The sequence below is a fragment of the Hyperoodon ampullatus genome (assembly GCF_949752795.1).
Source record: "Hyperoodon ampullatus genome assembly, chromosome: 19".
NCBI lineage: Eukaryota > Metazoa > Chordata > Mammalia > Artiodactyla > Ziphiidae > Hyperoodon > Hyperoodon ampullatus.
Window position 1 is genome coordinate 44,778,441 of NC_136932.1, and position 18,664 is coordinate 44,797,104.

The window sequence follows — 18,664 nt, forward strand, 5'->3', positions numbered from 1 at the left end:
TTCCTCAGAAAACTGAAAGTAGAACTACCATATGATCCAGCAATCCCACTCCTGGGCATATACCCAGACAAAACTATATTCAAAAAGATACATGCACCCCTGTGTTCATAGCAGCACTATTCACAACAGCCAAGACATGGAAACAACCTAAATGTCCAACAGATGAATGAATAAAAAAGATGTGGTATATATATACAATGGAATAGTACTCAGCCATAAAAAAGAATGAAATAATGCCATTTGTAGCAACATGGATGCACCTAGAGATGATCATACTAAGTGAAATAAGTCAGAAAGAGAAAGACAAATACCATATGATATCACTTATATGTGGAATCCCACTCCATATGATCCAGCAATTCCACTACTGGGCATATATATCTGGACAAAACTATAATTAGAAAAGATACATGCACCCCATGTTCATAGTGGCACTATTCACAAACAGCCAAATGTCCATCAACAGATGAATGGATAAAGAAGATGTGGTACATATATACAATAGTACTAAGCCATAAAAAAGAATAATGCCATTTGCAGCAACACGGATGCAACCAGAGATTTTCATACTAAGTGAACTAAGTCAGAAAGACAAATACCATATGATATCACTTACATGTGGAATCTAAAATATGGCACAAACGAACCTATCTACAAAACAGAAACAGACTCACAGACATAGAGAACAGACTTGCGGTTGCCAAGGGGGAGGGGAGAGGGGGAGGGATGGAGTGGGAGTTTGGGGTTAGTAGGTGCAAACTATTACATTTAGGATGGATAAACAGCAAGGTCCTACTGTATAGCACAGGGAACGATAGCCAGTCTCCTGGGATAAGCCATAATGGAAAATATTAGAAAAAAATAATGTAGGGACTTCCCTGGTGGTACAGTGGTTAAGAATCCGCCTGCCCATGCAGGGGACACGGGTTCGAGTCCTGGTCTGGGAAGATCTCACATGCTGCGAAACAAATAAGCCCGTGTGCCACAACTACTGAGCCTTCGCTCTAGAGCCCATGAGCTGTCACAACTACTGAAGCCCACAAGCCTAGAGCCCATGCTCCGCAACAGGAGAAGCCACCGCAATGAGAAGCCTGCGCACAGAAACGAAGAGTATCCCCCGCCCGCCGCAACTAGAGAAAGACCACATGCAGCAGTGAAGACCCAACACAGCCAAAAATAAATAAAAAAAAAGAATGTATATATAACTGAGTCACTTTGCTGTACAGCAGAAATTAACACAACATTGTAAATTTAGGAAGCCCTAAATTTAACTTTTGATTAAGGTGAACTTTATCAAAATTAAAGATTTCTGTTCGCTAAAAATACCTTATGAGAGAGTGAAAAGGCAAGCCATACTGAGGTAGAAGTTACTAGCAAAGACAACTCCTATCCATATAGAGAATCAGTACAGGTCATGAAGAAAAAGGCAGATAGTCCTACTCACCCACTTCAAAACAAAAATAGGCAGGGGCTTCCCTGGTGGCACAGTGGTTGAGAGTACGCCTGCCGATGCAGGGGACACGGGTTTGTGCCCCGGTCCAGGAAGATCCCACGTGCTGCGGAGCGGCTGGGCCCGTGAGCCATGGCCGCTGAGCCTGTGCGTCCAGAACCTGTTGCTCCGCAATGGGAGAGGCCACAACAGTGAGAGGCCCGCGTACAGCAAAAAAAAAAAAAAAAAAGGCAGGACTTCCCTGCTGGCACAGTGGTTAAGAATCCACCTGCCAATGCAGGGGACACGGGTTCAAGCCCTGGTCCGGGAAGATCCCACAGGCCGCAGAGCAACTAAGTCCATGCGCCACAACTACTGAGCCTGTGCTCTAGAGCCCTCATGCCACAACTACTGAAGCCCGCACATAGAGCCCATGCTCTGCAACAAGAGAAGCCTGCGCACCACAACGAAGAGTAGCCCCCGCTTGCCGCAGCTAGAGAAAGCCTACACGCAGCAACAAAGACCCAGTGCAGCCAAAAATAAATAAATAAAATTAAAAAACAATAGGCAAAAGAAACAGATTTTTCAAAAATGAGATATCAAAATACTAATAAATATGAAAGTCATCAGGGAACCCCAAAATAAACCCATGAGATACCATCACGCATACCAGAACGGCTCAAATTAAAAGACAAAAAGACAAAGGTTAAACAATTACAAGTGTAAGCAAGAATGTGAAGCAACTGTAACTCTCATACATTGGAGTTTATTTTGGAAAACTGACATTACCTATTATTATGAACATATACTTACCCTATGGATCAGCAATTCCATTCCTAGGACCTACCCAATCAAAACATATACATGTACATACTAGAAGACAAATGTAAGAATGTTCCTAGAAGCATTATTCATAATAACCCCCAAATGGAAATAACTCAATGGCCATCAACAGTAGATGGATAAATATTATACAATCAAGAAAACAAGCTAAATTAATCTATGGTGTTAGAAGTAAAGGCAGGGAATAGGCTGGGAAATGGTTTGAGGGGAGCTTCGGTGGGGCAGGCAATGGTCTCTTTTTGAATTGGGTACATTCACTGTGTAAATCCATTGAACTATGTACTCATGATATACGTACTTTTGTTTGTTATACTACAATTTTTAAAAGCTTACTAAGAATATTCTGGTGATTTTTGGCACAGACTTACCAGAGGTGGAACCTTTTTGTGTCAAATAGGGCTTTTTTGGTAGAAATCCAAATCCAATCGGCCCAAGAGAAAAATACTGGTTTAAATATCGAAATATGATCTACTAGAGCCAAAGTTTCAAAAGCAATCATCAGGTCTTTGTCCTTCTCACCTCTCATTTCTGTTTTCTTTTGTGTGGGCTTTATTCTGTCAGGCAGTCAGGCACTCATTTTCCCATGTAACTCTGGAATTACTTCATCTTCACAGTCCAGAAATCTACTGGAAAACATCACTTTAAGTTATGACAAGTCTCAGAATTGGCCTATCTTGAGTCACATACCTTCCTGGAGCTGTTTCAGCCCCATCTGAAACACTGGACTAAGAGTAGTGAAGGGTACTTTCCCAAGTGAAAATCAAGGCACTATTCTCAGAAATGGGGGAGTGAATGCCAAAGAGGCAAAAACATCTGTACATCTGGGGAAGGAGAGAGAAGAAACCCTTAATTTGCAGTTTCCCCCTGAGTTATGTCAAACTTGGTTAATAAAAGTATTATGTAACAGAGCTATCACATGATCCAGCAATCCCACTCCTGGGTATATATCCAGAAAAAAAACCAAAAATTGTACTTGGAAAACATACATGCACCCCAATGTTCATAACACTATTTACAATAGCCAAGACATGGAAACAACTCAAGTGCCCATCAACAGGCTGGCTTAAGAAGATGTGGTATATATACACAGTGGAATATTACTCAGCCATAAAAAAGAATAAAATATTGCCATTTGCAGCAACATGGGTGTACCACGCAAAGAACATGCTTAGTGAAGTCAGAGAAAGACAAATACTGTATCACTTATATGTAGACTCAAAAAAATAATTCAAATTAATCTACATACAAAACAGAAAGACTCAAACTAGAAAACAAGCTTATGGTTTCCAAAGGGGAGAGGGAGGACAGGAGGGACAAATTAAGAGTATGGGATTAACAGATACAAACTACTGTACATAAATAAGCAACAAGGCTTTACTATATAGCACAGGGAATTACATTCAGTATCTTCTAATAACCTATAATAGAATAAAAAAAAACTGAATCACTATGCTATATACCTGAAACACAATAATGTAAATCAATTACAGTTAAATAATTTTGTTTTTTAAATATGTAACTTTTCCTATCTAAACCATCCATGCTGCTTTAAGTCTCTGAATTACTGGGAGAGGGAAATCAACAGTTTATCAGATCTCTCCACCTCCAGTCTCTTTCTCCTAGGCTTTATCTTGCATACTATAAAATGAAATCTTCCCAATATATGGCTTTAGTACGACAACCCTAACAAAGGAGTCCAATTCTCTACCAAAGGTGAAGATTTTTAGCCTGTCACTCATGGTCTTTCATGATCTCACCCTCTTTCACAGTTACATTATACTACACCCCTCTGTGTACACCAAGTCAGTGCTTTTGAAGTGTTTGTCACTGTCATTGATACATTTTAAAGTATTAGGGTGTAACCAATATTTAATGTGTCAGTCAAGAGACACAGGCATTAGCTTTCTTGCTACTTTTCCTTTCTGGTTTAAAAAGTATAACAAAATGATTTATGAATGCTAAATTTGATCCTTATATATTTTCTTAAAGACAATATTCTTACTAAACTACATTTACCCTTTTAAAATAAGACAATGTGGTAACTCTTCATGAAGTAGGAGAGATAAAAATAGCACTTTCTTGGGCCTCCCTGGTGGCGCAGTGGTTCAGAGTCCGCCTGCTGATGCAGGGGATACGGGTTCATGCCCCGGTCTGGGAGGATCCCATATGCCACGGAGCGGCTGGGCCCGTGAGCCATGGCCACTGAGCCTGTGCGTCCGGAGCCTGTGCTCCGCAACGGGAGAGGCCACAACAGTGAGAGGCCCACGTACCGCAAAAAAAAAAAAAAAAAAAAAAAAAAAAAAAAAAAAAAAGCACTTTCTTAATGGGAAGACTGTTAAGAGAACTGTTTTCTCCGTATGATTCATCCTTTTCACATTAATAAATTATTTACAGTTTATAACTTCAAATGGTTAAGTTTCAAAGACTTAGTACAGAAATTTTAGTTTTATTTTGATATATAAATAGAAACTCTAATAAGATGTACTATATTTTTTAGAGTATATTACACAAGACATGTTCATAAACAGGCCACCTGGATCTTTAGGTAATTTCTTCAGGCTGAGTATCTCCATCTTTTCACCCTCAGCTAAAACTTATTTATACACATAAGCAATTTACTTACTTGCTAGGGTTTCAGAAATAAAGTGATTTTTAATTAAAAAAAAGAGGAATTACAGCATGACATGAATGACATTATTTTTCAAATAAAATATAAGCATCAATTAAATGTACAAATATATCACTATTTTTATTTTCATTTAAGTGAGTATGTTGTGGGTTAAAAAGCTTAGACAAGATGTGTGGTCTGTATTTTACACTTTAATACAAATTTTAGAACATAAAACAATATTCTCTGTTCAAATCCACATATTTTTATCTGAAACATGACATTTATAAAACAAACAGCTCCTGCAACAACAGCAACATAGAAGAGTTATTTAAATTATTTTTTAATGGTTGTAGTGGAGCCAATTTTCTCATTAAGTACCTACGGGGATTCAGCACTCTCTTTAGGTTGCTTGAATACAACCAAAAATGTGGTATTGATATGTAAATACTATATATTAATTTAGTTAAACATTCAAGATAAAAGGATTGACTTCTGACTTAAATCTAAACCAAAAATGAATTTTGAAAATATATTTTAAAATACCCTCCCAACCACTGTTAACACACTCCTTTATGTGTTCACTCAACATTTTCCAGGAATTATAATTTTCTGTGCTTCCATAGGTCTTCCTATTGGGGCAGTTATCAATCATCTTCTTTCTCAATATATGTCTTTGCATTAACCCGTGCCATTTGCCGGGCCAAGTATCTGTCTCTCGCTGACATTACAGTTTCTTCATTGCTCCGCTTTGCAAACTTGTTCACTGTCTCGTGTGGCCTCTCTTGTTCTTTGCCAGTCCCTTGGCATTTCTCTGTGATTCTGTGTTTTGCTCCCAGTGATGTTTCAGAACTAGAAGGTTTCTCTGGGTTTCTTTCTTTGTCCTTTTCCATGTTTCTCATTTTATTGGCTCTTTCCTGGTTAAGAAATCTATCCTTTGCCCTAGAATTTGGGCTGCTTTCCTTTCTTTCTTGATTTCTTTCTGAAGATTGAACACTTACTTCTCGTTTTTCTCTATCTCTGTATTTATCACTGTTTTCATATCTTTCTTTCCTTGCTTTCACATGCTCTTCCTTTTCTTTGCTTTTCTCTTCCTTCTCTCCTCCTTTCTCAATGTGTCGGTCATAATCATTTCGTTGTCTGTCTCTTTCTTGTTCTCTTGAGGGGTATTTCTCCCTGTCTTTCTCCCTTTTCCATTCCCTATCATTTCTTTCTCTCTGGTCTCTTCCTCTCAGTCTATCTTCTTGTTCATGCCTCTTCCAGTGTGAATCTCTGTAACTGGCCTCTCTGTGCCTATGGGAATCCTTCTTTTCTTTTTGGTAATCACGGTCAGTGTAATAGTTGTCCTCCCTGGATTGTCTCTCTAGGTGCTGATCTTCCCTTTTCTCATGTCCTCTTGACTTGGAACTTTTTGTGTGGTATTTGGTACCATGCTCTCTTTCTTCACTAGATGACCGTGAGCGGGTATGACTCCTGTGATGCCTGGAGTCATTTTTTAAGGTCTCTGTGCCCTTCTCCCTTCTGCAGTTCACTTTATTATCTTCTTCCATTTCATCATCCTCACTGCTCTTAGCATCAAAGTCACTGTCTGCATCTGGGTTTTCCTCTACTTTCACAACAGTTTGGCGAACGCAGTTCTCATGAGGTGTTGTGTTTTCTGAACTTACTTCATCGGAATATCCCTTTGATTTCTCTTCTTTTATCCCAGACCTTAAGAAAAATAATGTAACAGAAAATGCTACATTATCAATTATAGTAAATAAATGAAGTGTTCATATAAAGTTCATCAGTACTTAAGTCAATACACCTACACTATATAAACCTTCTGATTATCCCAAATTCGAAAAGGTGCTGCTGTCTATTTACCTTGTAAACATCTGCAAACTAGTATTTTCTAACCATTCCGAATATTTTCAATATTGGTAGAACTGAAAAAGTAAAAATCAGCCCTTCTGTATGGACAACTAGAACCTTCAGGCAGGGGTCTGTGCAAGGTCTTCATTTTCGCCAAGCACAGACAAAGAATAATTGGGAAAACATATATTCTGAATATAAGTACTAGTTTACAACATGAGGTTCAAGTTGTGGCTTTGTTGGATTTTTATTTTTAAAAATATTTTAAAATAGTCCTGGAAGAAGATGAAGATAAATTTTTTCACAGCAAAATGGTGATAAAACCTAATTCTAAATATCACTAAATAATCCCTTTCATGACTGAAAAGGCACCAGCATCCTGCTCTACCCCTTGGCATCTTTTACAACAAAATGGAAATATGTGAATCTATCCAGCTATTACGAACAGTTACATTAACACTGTTTACATCACCTACATTTTCCTAGCCAATATGCATGGTTAATTTATTTACATTACACATTTATTCTCACTAATCACTTACCAAACAAACAAAGCAACAACTATGGTTCTCTAGCAATTGCTGGCAAAAGTGTCTTGGCTAAAGGACTCACTAATAGTTAGGAATTCTATTATTAGACTCTGGCAATTGCAACTACTATATGACATTATGGAGTTTCACGGCTGGCCTCACAACCATTCCAGATGAAACTCTAATTTTTCATTCAAAAATTTCAGTCTTCAAATATGCTTTCTGAGACTCATAATTCTCACCAATTTTACAATCAAAACCTAGTAGTTGGGATGTAATCTCTTCTCTTCATCCTTAATTCCATTCTCCTGCATCTCCTCTTTCCCTAGCAACAAAGACTCAGACCCTCTTACCTGAATGTTTCTATTCCAAAAAATGATTTCCTTAGATACAAGTTTAAGACACATTTTACCTTCAGCTATAAACTTACACCATAATCATTTCACCATCCCTATAATATTTTATAATTTTATTCAAAAATCCTCCAATCCTTACTTTCTAGACCAGTATTAACAGAAATGTCTACAGAAATGGGGAATTCCCTGACGGTCCAGTGGTTAGGACTCAGTGCTTTCACTGCCGGGGCCCAGGTTCAATCCCTGGTTGGGGAACTAAGATACCACAGGCTGTGCAGCATGGCCAGAAGAAAAAAATGTCTACAGAAATAGTAATGTCCATATATCTGTGCTGTCCAATATGGTAGCCACTAGCCAAATGTGGCAATGGAATACTTGAAATGTGACTGTTGTGACCAAAATTTTAGATTTAACATAATTTAGATTTAAACAGCTACGTGTAACTAGTGGCTACATATTGGATAATGCATTTCTAAGCCCTTGATTATGTGAATCTTATGTTTTATGGAGGCTAGGTCCTATTTATGAAAAAAATATACTTCTCTTTTTGGGAGGAGATATGGGGATACATGTATATGTATAGCTGATTCACTTTGTTATAAAGCAGAAACTAACACACCATTGTAAAACAATTATACTCCAATAAAGATGTTAAAATATATATATATACACTTCTCTTTTTATATACTATCTGAACATGCATGTAGAATTAACTGTAAAATAAAAATAAACTTGAACTAAAAGTTTTTTAATTAAAAAACTGTAAATCCCTAGTTATTCATTCAATTAGGTCAGGTTTGGCTAACAACACAATATGCAATACTGCAATCCTCTACTTCCAGAGAGTTAAAATGATCCCACAACCACAAATCATGAACAGTATCTTTCTTCTAAATATTCCATATGCCACATCTCACCGGGCTTCACGAAAGCTGCATGTAGGTACTTCCTCTTCACCAACTGCTTGATTTAATAGGTGCCTATAGAATCCACTGAGATCGCTCTGCTTGGTTACATCCAAACGTGCTAAGAGAATGAAAGCAAAATTGAGAATAATATATTCAAAAAGGCAAAATGCAGTTCAGTTTCACAGGTATAGAGTATGTAACACAGTGTATGAAGTGGTGCTCTAGATGAACACATGGTACATGCTTAGACCAAGTCTTATACATTTGGTTTTCTTCCACTTAAAGTTGATAAGCACTTGCCAATTAAGCTATTTGTAAGTACACATTTTACTTAGACCTTGAGAAACGACCACGAGTAGAAAGCAATGAAGTAAAGCACTAAGGTATTCTTTGGCCTCTGCCCATCTTTGTTCTTTCTTGAATTAATGTTATTCTTTTTGTAAATGCCCAGTTAATGCTCCTTGGGCAATGTTACTCTAGTTTTCTCATTCCAGGAAATATAACTAGGATTTAGATCTCAGTTTATACCGCCTTTGACAAATGTCACGCTTTCCATGCCTTGTAATCGATGTTTTTACATTTGAAATCATTTTCTAAGGCAATGACTTGTGAGAATCATAGTTTTAAGCAACAAAATGATATAATTGAAAAGTTAAGTATAAGTAATAGTTACTAAGAGTGCAACTGTGTTTTTAGTTAAAATCTCCTGTTTTATAATATACATAACATCATATATCTTGTACCCTGCATTCATATACACAAATTATGACAACATGATAATCTAAAAGTTCAGTGACGAGCAAATGGTTAACCGCAGGGCAGAACTCTCCTGTTTGTTTCCTTCTACTCCTCTCCCTCTTCCATTTCACCTTCAAGTGCAGCAGCCCTCTTTTCTCTTTCTTCCTCTTCAGCTCTCTCTTGCAGTTTTTTCTTATAAGCAGATGTTACAAATGCCTCTTTATCATCAAATTCTCCCTTTTCCATTTCTCGCTCTCTTTGTATTTTCTTTTCCATTCTTTTTTCCTGTTCCTTTTTTCTGATCTCAACTGCTTTTAGTAAGTTGTGAATGTACTTGGGCTAGGGGGAAAAAATAAGATTATTTAGGAAAGAGTCAAAGATAATTAACTGCTAATATTCTGTTTTTATCATGAATTTATTACTATAGAAATTCATTAAGATATAAATCCAAATAAATAGGACTGTCAACTTCTCAAAATTCAATATAAATTTACTAGCAAGATAATAAAATTCTTTTCAATAGAAATTTAAGTATAAAAACAAAAAATTATTCAAAATGGCATTTTAAAAAAATCTCAAACTAAATAGGTCATTTTCCCACTGTTTTTCTCTCCCTTTTCACAAAATGGTATTGTCTTACTTCTTCAACAGATATGTGAATAGGAAGGCTTCTGACTAATTTTTCACATTAGTTGAAATACAATCATTTAAAATAGCAGTTTTAATATCATTTTACAGCACCACTTTATCTGTAGATACTGTAAGATGCAAAGATCCTTAAACACCAGTCTGTGCTTTGTGAAAGAATAAGAGTGATAGAAAATTTGAACTTATTTCATTCAATCTCCACACCCTAACTTGTTTTTTCAAACTAAAAATACGACCATGTTACACGCAGATGACTCAGTTACCAGCTAGGAAGCAATAAAAAATTATAAGACACAAACATGAACAGGAGAAGAAGCAGTACAAAGACTTTCTTAGGAAAAACTTTCAAAAAATAATCTGCAAAAGTTTTAAAGCAAAAAAACAAAATTTATAAAATTGTTAGATAATTTTCTTGCTCCTGTTAGGATACTAAATACATAGTTTCCTAGGTTCTCAATCAAATCCATACTATCTGGAACTAGGGGCTCTTCACATTTCAAATACCTAAAAGCTTTTTCTCAGATCATTCTCATGTTGAAATAAGCATAAGATACAAAATGCAGGTCAAGGTCAAAGAAACTTTGTATTTTCAGCTACAAACCTTTCGGTCTTTTCCCAAAAGCAATTTTGGATTACTTTCTTCCTTTTTTTTCTTCATTTCATCATAAATACTGTCATATTCATATACAGTAGAATCTTCTGCAAGGGCCTTCTGGATTTCCAGTTTGGTCTTTAAAGAAAACATTGAACATGTTTCAAAAATATGAGCCAACTAACAGATACTACAAAAAGTCTAAGTAATTCTTTTGAGACAGGAACATAAATCAGAAATATATCATAAAAATTGCATCAATCACATTTTAAACTTAAAGCACTTAGAATAGAGCCTGACAAAGAGTTAAGTGTTCAGTAAACATTATTATCTATTCACTTGTACATAAACAGAATTATCTACAAAAGGACCAGGGTATGACTTAGAAACACCTAACCTTAATTTTGAGATGCCTATATTACATATTAAACTTGCATATCATTTTTACTTGTGTTACCAAATAAAATGCTCAAGTTTCAAATGGTAGGAAATACCTTTTTTTTTTTTGGTAATTGAAAAATACTTTACTTTTAGAGATGTCACCTTCAGAATTTAAAATAAGCAGTATATTCACTACAGAAATTACAATACAGGTAGTTTAAAAAAATTGTCTGTGATATGTTTTTCATAAAAATATTTTAATAGGAACTTCCCTACTGGCACAGTGGTTAAGAATCCACCTGCCAATGCAGGGGACACAGGTTCAATCCCTGGTCCGGGAAGATCCCACATGCCACGGAGCAACTAAGCCCGTGAGCCACAACTACTGAGCCTGCGCTCTAGAGCCTGTGCACCACAACTGCTGAAGTCCACATGCCCTAGAGCCCACGCACCACAACTACTGAGCCCATGCGCCTCAACTACTGAAGCCCGCACACTCTATGGCTCATGGGCCACAACTATGGAGCCCGCGTGCTGCTACTACTGAAGCCCACGCCTAGAGCCCGTGCTCCGCAACAAGAGAAGCCACCGCAGTGAGAAGCCTATGCATTGCAACGAAGAGTAGCCCCCACTTGCCACAACTAGAGAAAGCCCGTGCACAGCAACGAAGAAGACCCAACGCAGCCAAAAAAAAAAAAAAAACTTATTTATTTTCATTGAAGTATAACTTACATTATGATTTGACATTTGTATACACTGTGAAATGATCACCACAGTAAGTCTAGTTACCGTCTGTCATTATACAAAGTTACCACAAAAAAAAATATCCCCTCATGATAAAAACTTCTAAGATTTACTTCCCTAGCAATTTTCAAATTTGCATACAGTATTACTGACTATAGTCACAATGCTGTACATTACATCGCCATGACTTATTTACTTTATAACTTGAATTTTGTATTTCTTTTTCTTTTTTTAAAAGTAAATTTATTTATTTTATTTATTTTTGGCCATGTTGGGTCCTTGTTGCTGCGCGGGCTTTCTCTAGTTGCAGCGAGCAGGGGCCACTCCCTGCTGCAGTGCACAGGCTTCTCACTGCAGTGGCTTCTCCCATTGCGGAGCACGGGCTCCAGGTGCGTGGGCCTCAGCAGTTGTGGCTCGCGGGCTTCAGAGCACAGGCCCAGTAGTTGTGGTGTACGGGCTTAGTTGCTCTGTGGCATGTGGGATCTTCCTGGACCAGGGCTCGAACCCATGTCCCCTGCATTGGCAGGCAGACTCCCAACTACTGCGCCACCAGGGAAGCCCTGAATTTTGTATTTCTTGATCCCCTTCATTGATTTCACCAGCCCCCCATCACCCTCCCCTCTGGCAACCATAAATCTTTTCTCTATGAGTTTTGCTTTGTTTGATCATTTTGTTTTTTAGATTCCACATATAAGTGAAATCATATGGTATTTTTCTCTGACTTACTTCACTTAGCACGATACCCTCAAGGTCCATCCATGTTGTTGCAAATGGCAAGATTTCTTTTTTTATGGCTGAGTAATATTCCATTTGTGTGGCATGGAATACTTTATCCATTCACCCATCAATGGACCCTTAGGTTGTTACCATATCCTGGCTGTTATAAATAATGCTGCAATGAACACACGGGTCCACGGGTATCTTTTTGAATTAATATTTTCATTTTCTTTGGATAAATACACAGAGGTGGAATTGCTGGATCATATGGTAGCTCTATTTTTAATTTTTGAGGAACCTCAATACAATCTTCCATACTGGCTGTACCAATTTACATTCCCACCAACAGTGTATGAGGGTTCCCTTTTCTCCACATCTTTGCCAACACTTGTTATATGTTGTCTTTTTGATAAGTCATTCTCACAGGTGTGATGTGATATCTCACTGTGATTTTGATTATTATTTCCCTGATGATTAGTGCTGTTGAACATCTTTTCAAGTGCTTGTTCGCTATCTGTATGTCTTCTCTGGAAAAATGTCTACTTAGATCCTCTGCATATTTTTTTTCTTTTTCTTAAATTAATTTTTATTGGAGTATAGTTGATTTACGTTGCGTTAGTTTCTGCTATACAGCAAAGTTTATCAGCTATACATGTATCTGCCCATTTTTAATTGGATTGTTTTTTGAGCTGTATGAGTTCTTTATGTATTTTGGATATCAACCCTTTATCAGATATATGACTTGCAAGCATCTTCTCATGTTCAGTAGGATGCCTTTTAATTTTGTTGATGGTTTCCTTCGCTGTGCAGAGCTTTTTAGTTTGACGTAGTTCCATTTGTTTATTTTTGCTTTTGTGCTCATTGTCTTTGGAGTCAGATCAAAAAAATATCACCAAGAATGATGTCAAGAAACTTACCACCTATTTTCTTCTGCAAGTTTTATGGTTTCAGGTCTTACATTCAAGTCTTTAACCCATTTTGAGTTAATTTTTGTGCATGCTGTACACTAGTGGTCCAGTTTCATTCTGTCACATGTGGCTGTCCAGTGTTCCCAATACTATGTGTTGAAGAGACTGTCCTTTCCCCATTGTACATTCTTCCCTCCTTTATCATAAATTGATTGACTGTATACGCATGGGTTTATTTATGGGCTCTCTATTCTGTTCCATGACCTATGTGTCTGTTTTTATGCCAATACCATATTGTTTTGATTACTACAGCTCTGCAATATAGTTTGAAATCAGGGAGTGTGACACCTCTTGTTTTGTTGTTCTTTCTCCAGATTGTTTTGGCTAGTTGAAATCTTCATGGTTCCACACAAATTTTAGGATGGATTGTTCCATTCTATGAAAAATGCCCTTAGAATTTTGAAAGGGAATGCACTAAATCTGTACACTGCTTTGGGTAATACAAACATTTAATCAAAATTAAGTCTTCCAATTCATGAGCATGGAATCTTTCCATTTATTTTCATCTTCTTCAATTTCTTTCATCAATGTTTTATGGTTTGCCATGTACAGGTCTTTCACCTCCTTGTCTAAATTTATTCCTAGAATTTTATTCTCTTTGATGCAACTGTAAATGAGACTGTTTTCATAATTTTTATTTTTGATAGTTCATTGATAGTATATAAAAACAACAGATTTCTGTATATTAATTTTGTATCCTGCAACTTTACTGAACTCATTTATTACTTCTAACAGGTTTCTTTGGCAGAGTCTTTATAGTTTTCCATATATAAAATAATGTCATTTGCAAATATTAATAGTTTTACTTCTTCCTTTCCAATTTGGATGACTTTTATTTCTTTTTCTTGCCTAACTGCTGTGGTTAGGACTTCCAATACTATGTTGAATATAAGTGGCAAGAGTGGGCATCCTTGTCTTCTTCCTGATTTTAAGGGAAAAGGTTTCAGCTTTTCACCATTAAGTATGATGCTAGTGGTTGGCTTGTCATATATGGACTTTACTATGTTGAGGTATGCTCCACGCATATCCACTTTGTTGAGAGTTTTCATCAAAAATGTAATGTTGCATTTCAACAAATGCGTTTTCTGCATCTATTGAGATAATCATTGATTTCTGTCCTTCATTTTATTAATGTGGTGTATTACATTGATTGATTTGTGGGTGTTAAACTATCCTGATATCCCTGGAATAAATCCCACTTGGTTATGACATATGCTCCTTTTAATGTATTATTCAATTTGGTTTGCTAATATTTTGGTGAGGATTTTTGCATCTATGTTTATCAGGGATATTGGTCCGTAATTTCCTTTTCTTGTGGGGTCCTTGACTGGTTTTGGTATCAGAATAATGCTGCTCACACAAAGTAAGTTTGGAAGAGTTCCCCTCTTTTTTAAAAAATTTTATTATGCAGTCTCTGCAGAGACTGTCAAAAATTGCCAGTGCCGATTATATTTCAAGTCGTCATGGAAGGGTATGGGGAAAAGTTTTCAATTAGCAATATCACACCTCGGATAAACCTCATTGGCTATGATACCACCACTGCACAAGGCCCCCCTCTTCTGTTTTCTAAAAGAGTTTGAGAAAGATTGGTATTAAATCTTCTTTAAATATTTAGTAGAATTCACCAGTGAAGCCTGGTCCTGGACTTTTGTTTGTTGGGAGTTGATTACTGATTGAACTCCTTACTAGTAATCAGTCTATTCAGATTTTCTATTTTCTCATGATTCAGTCTTGGAAGATTGTATGTTTCTAGGAATTTATCCATTTCTTCTAGGTTGTCTAATTTGTTGGCATATAATTATTCATTTTCTTACAATCCTCTGTATTTCTTTGGTATCAGTTGTAATTTCTCCTTTTTCATTTCTGATTTTATTTGAGCCCTCTCTTTTTCTTAGTGAGCCTAAAGGTCTGTCAATTTTATCTCTTCAAAGAACTAGCTCTTCAGTTCACTGATCTTTTCTGTTGTCTTTTTAGTGTCTGCTTCTTTTTTTTAAATAAATAAATAAATATTTATTTATTTATTTATTTTTGTCTGTGTTGGGTCTTCATTGCTGCGCACGGGCTTTCTCTAGTTGCGGTGAGCGGGGGCTACTCTTTGTTGTGGTGCGTGGGCTTCTCATTGCAGTGGCTTCTCTTGCTGCAGAGCATGGGCTCTAGGCATGCGGGCTTCAGCAGTTGTGGCTCACGGGCTCTAGAGCGCAGGGTCAGTAGTTGTGGCGCACAGGCTCAGTTGCTCTGCGGCATGTGGGATCTTCCTGGACCAGGGCTCGAACCCGTGTCCCCTACTTTGGCAGGTGGATTCTTAACCACTGCGCCACCAGGGAAGTCCCCTAGTGCTTATTTCTGCTCTAATTTTTACTATTGCCTTCCTTCCTCTAACTTTGGGCTTCATTTGTTCTTTTCTAGTTCTTTTAGATTTCAGATTTTTGTTTCTTGAGGCAGGCCTGTATTGCTTTAAACGCCCGTCTTAGAACTGTTTTTGCTATATCCCACAGATTTCGGTATGCTGTATTTCCACTGTCTTTTGTCTCAAGGTATTTTTTATTTCTCCTTTGATATCTTCATTGCCCTACTGGCTCAGTAGCATGTTGTTTATTCTCCACATATCTGCGATTTTTCCAGTTTTCTCCTTGTAAGTTCTAGTTTCATACCACTGTGGTTGGAATGATGCTTGATATGATTTCAATATTTTTAAATTGATTAAGATTTGTGTTGTGGCCTAACATATGTTCTATCCTAGAGAATGGTCCATGAGCATTTGGGAAGAATGTGTATTCTGTTGTTTTTCGATGGAATATTCTGTACCTATCTATTAAGTCCATCTGCTCTAATGTGTCGTTTAAGGCCAATGTTTCCTTATTGATTTTCTGTCTGGATGACCTACCCATTGATATAAGTGGGGTACTAAAGTCCCCTGCTATTATTGTATCGCTGTCAATTTCTCCCTTTAGGTCTGTTAATATTTGCTTTATGTATTTAGGTGCTCCTATGTTGGGTGCACAAAAATTTACAAGTGTTATATCTTTTGTTGGGCTGATCCCTATATCATTATGTAACACCCATCTTTGTCTTTTATTAAAGTCTTTGTTTTAAAGTATATTTTGTCTGATATTAGTATCCCCACCTTTCTTTTAGTTTCCATTTGCATGAAATATCTTTTTCCATCCCTTCACTTTCAGTCTGTGTATGTCCCTACATCTGAGGTAAGTCTCCTGTATACAGTAGATAGATGAGTCTTGTTTTTTTACCCATTCAGCCATTCTATGTCTTTTGATTGGAGAATTTGGTCCATTTACCTTTAAATTATTTATTTATTTATTTATTTATTTTTTGCAGTATGTGGACCTCTCACTGTTGTGGCCTCTCCTGTTGCAGAGCACAGGCTCCGGACACGCAGGCTCAGCGGCCATGGCTCACGGGCCCAGCCGCTCCGCAGCATGTGGGATCTTCCCGGACCGGGGCACGAACCCGCGTCCCCTGCATCGGCAGGCGGACTCTCAACCACTGCGCCACCAGGGAAGCCCCCTAAATTAATTATTGATATGTATGTACTTATTGCCAGCTTGTTAATTGTTTTCTGGCTGCTTGTAGGTCCTCTCTGGGGAAATACTTTAACGTTCCTCCTCCTGCTTTCAGGCCATCAAAATCTTATCTAGAGTTTCAGGCCAGCTCACCTCCTACCTCTTAAACGAGGCCATCTCTGAGGGCTTTTACCCCCAGTGAGGTCTTTCTTTTGAAGTCTGATGGCACATTCTGTACTGCAATATACAGTTCCTAAGAATACTCCTGATGTTATCACTTCCTAATTATTTCACAAATCTTAGTCTCTTGTCCCAACTTGTAAGTTCTTGAGGTACAGAGAGTACAACATTTTAACTTTTTCTTTAATTGGTACATTGCCTAATGCAATGTGGAACATAAAAGTGATCCTTTTAAGTGATAGGGTGATAGTATAAATTATTCAAAGAACTGACCTGATATTCTCAGGTTTTTACATGTCAACAATTAGACTGGAATGATGTACATGCCCAATTAAAAACTTTTTTTCTGGAATATTGCTTAAGATATTAAAAAATAATAATTTTTTTAAACATTTCAACATTTACTTTAACCTCAGAAAAACAATGATTCTCCTGCCTACATGGTGAATTAGCACTGCTACTGCTGCTCCTTCCCCAAAACCAACCTGGAAAACTCAGAGGAGGAAAACATGGAATCCAAGAAATCATCACCATCACACCAACAAAAAGCAAGGGAAACAGGACACTAAATTGTTTTAAATTGATAACTTACTTTTTTGTATATTGGGAGAGCGGTAAGAGGGCATGTGTGTAGATATAGGGTATTGTTAATTAACCTAAGTCCCCAAATATATAAAGTAAAAACTGAACAGAAATCTAAGGAAAAACAGGCAAGTCCAAAACTATAATAGGGGATTTTAACATACGCCTCTCAGTCATTAAGAGACCAAAAAAATTAGTATGAATATATATGGATTCACACAACTGGCCAAAAAAAACCATTTAGAATATTTTTCCAAGCATCAAAGGAATATTTATTAAAAACTACTGGACCACACAGTTAATCTCAACACATTTTTTAAAGACATGAAACAATACAATGCATCATCTTGGAACACAAAGAAATCATGTTAAAAAATCAATAACAAAAAGGAAACAAAAAACCCCTATATGTTTAAAAATTAAGTTCTAAATAACCCACAGATGAAAGAAGAAATCATAACAGAAATTAGAAAATATTTTGAACTGAATAAAAAGTACTACTTACCAAAAATTTGTGAGATAAGCACAGCTATAGCAGTGCTTAGAGAAAAATGTATAGCTTTAAACACATTAGAAAAGAGAAAGGGCTTTTGAAAACAGCTATGCACTCATTTCAAAAAGTAAGAAAAATAACAAAATAAACCCAAAGAAAGCAGAATGAAGAAAACACTAATTTGTCAGGACAGAAAGTAATGAATGAGAAACCAAACTTATCCCACTAAATCTTGGGACTGTCAGACTTTTATATTTTTTTCAATCTGGATAATTACAGTGAAAGAAAAGGAAAATCACAGGCCAATCTCACTGATGATAAAAAAAAAAACCCCACAACTCCTTAACACTTAAAACAAAAATCCTTAATGAAATTTTAGTAAACCAAATGCAATGGAACATAAAAAGAAGAATACTCTATACCTATGTTGTGTTTATATCATTTATGTGAAGTGACCATTACTGATTTTCTAAAGTTAAATTGATCTTTACTGGTATGAATATAGTTCATGCATGACTTTCAAAAAATAAAACACAACAACAAAAAAACCCTCAAACCAAGACCAGAAAAGA

General features: G+C 36.7%; 1 protein-coding gene across 3 annotated transcripts in view; it reads right to left on the minus strand.

The window, feature by feature from the left end:
• Positions 1-5,146: 5,146 nt before the first annotated feature.
• Positions 5,147-18,664, minus strand: part of NSRP1 (nuclear speckle splicing regulatory protein 1) — a 65,145-nt gene continuing 51,627 nt past the window's right edge. The window contains exons 4-7 of one of the 3 annotated variants that reach the window (XM_079725679.1): positions 10,516-10,644; positions 9,398-9,605; positions 8,538-8,646; positions 5,147-6,590 (exon numbers count right to left, since the gene is read on the minus strand). In XM_079725679.1, the coding sequence (XP_079581805.1) occupies positions 5,528-6,590; positions 8,538-8,646; positions 9,398-9,605; positions 10,516-10,644 (1,509 nt within the window). In that variant the 3' untranslated portion in view covers positions 5,147-5,527. The remainder of the gene's footprint in view (positions 6,591-8,537; positions 8,647-9,397; positions 9,606-10,515; positions 10,645-18,664) is intronic. The other 2 variants (XM_079725678.1, XM_079725680.1) reach the window with 2 other exon arrangements.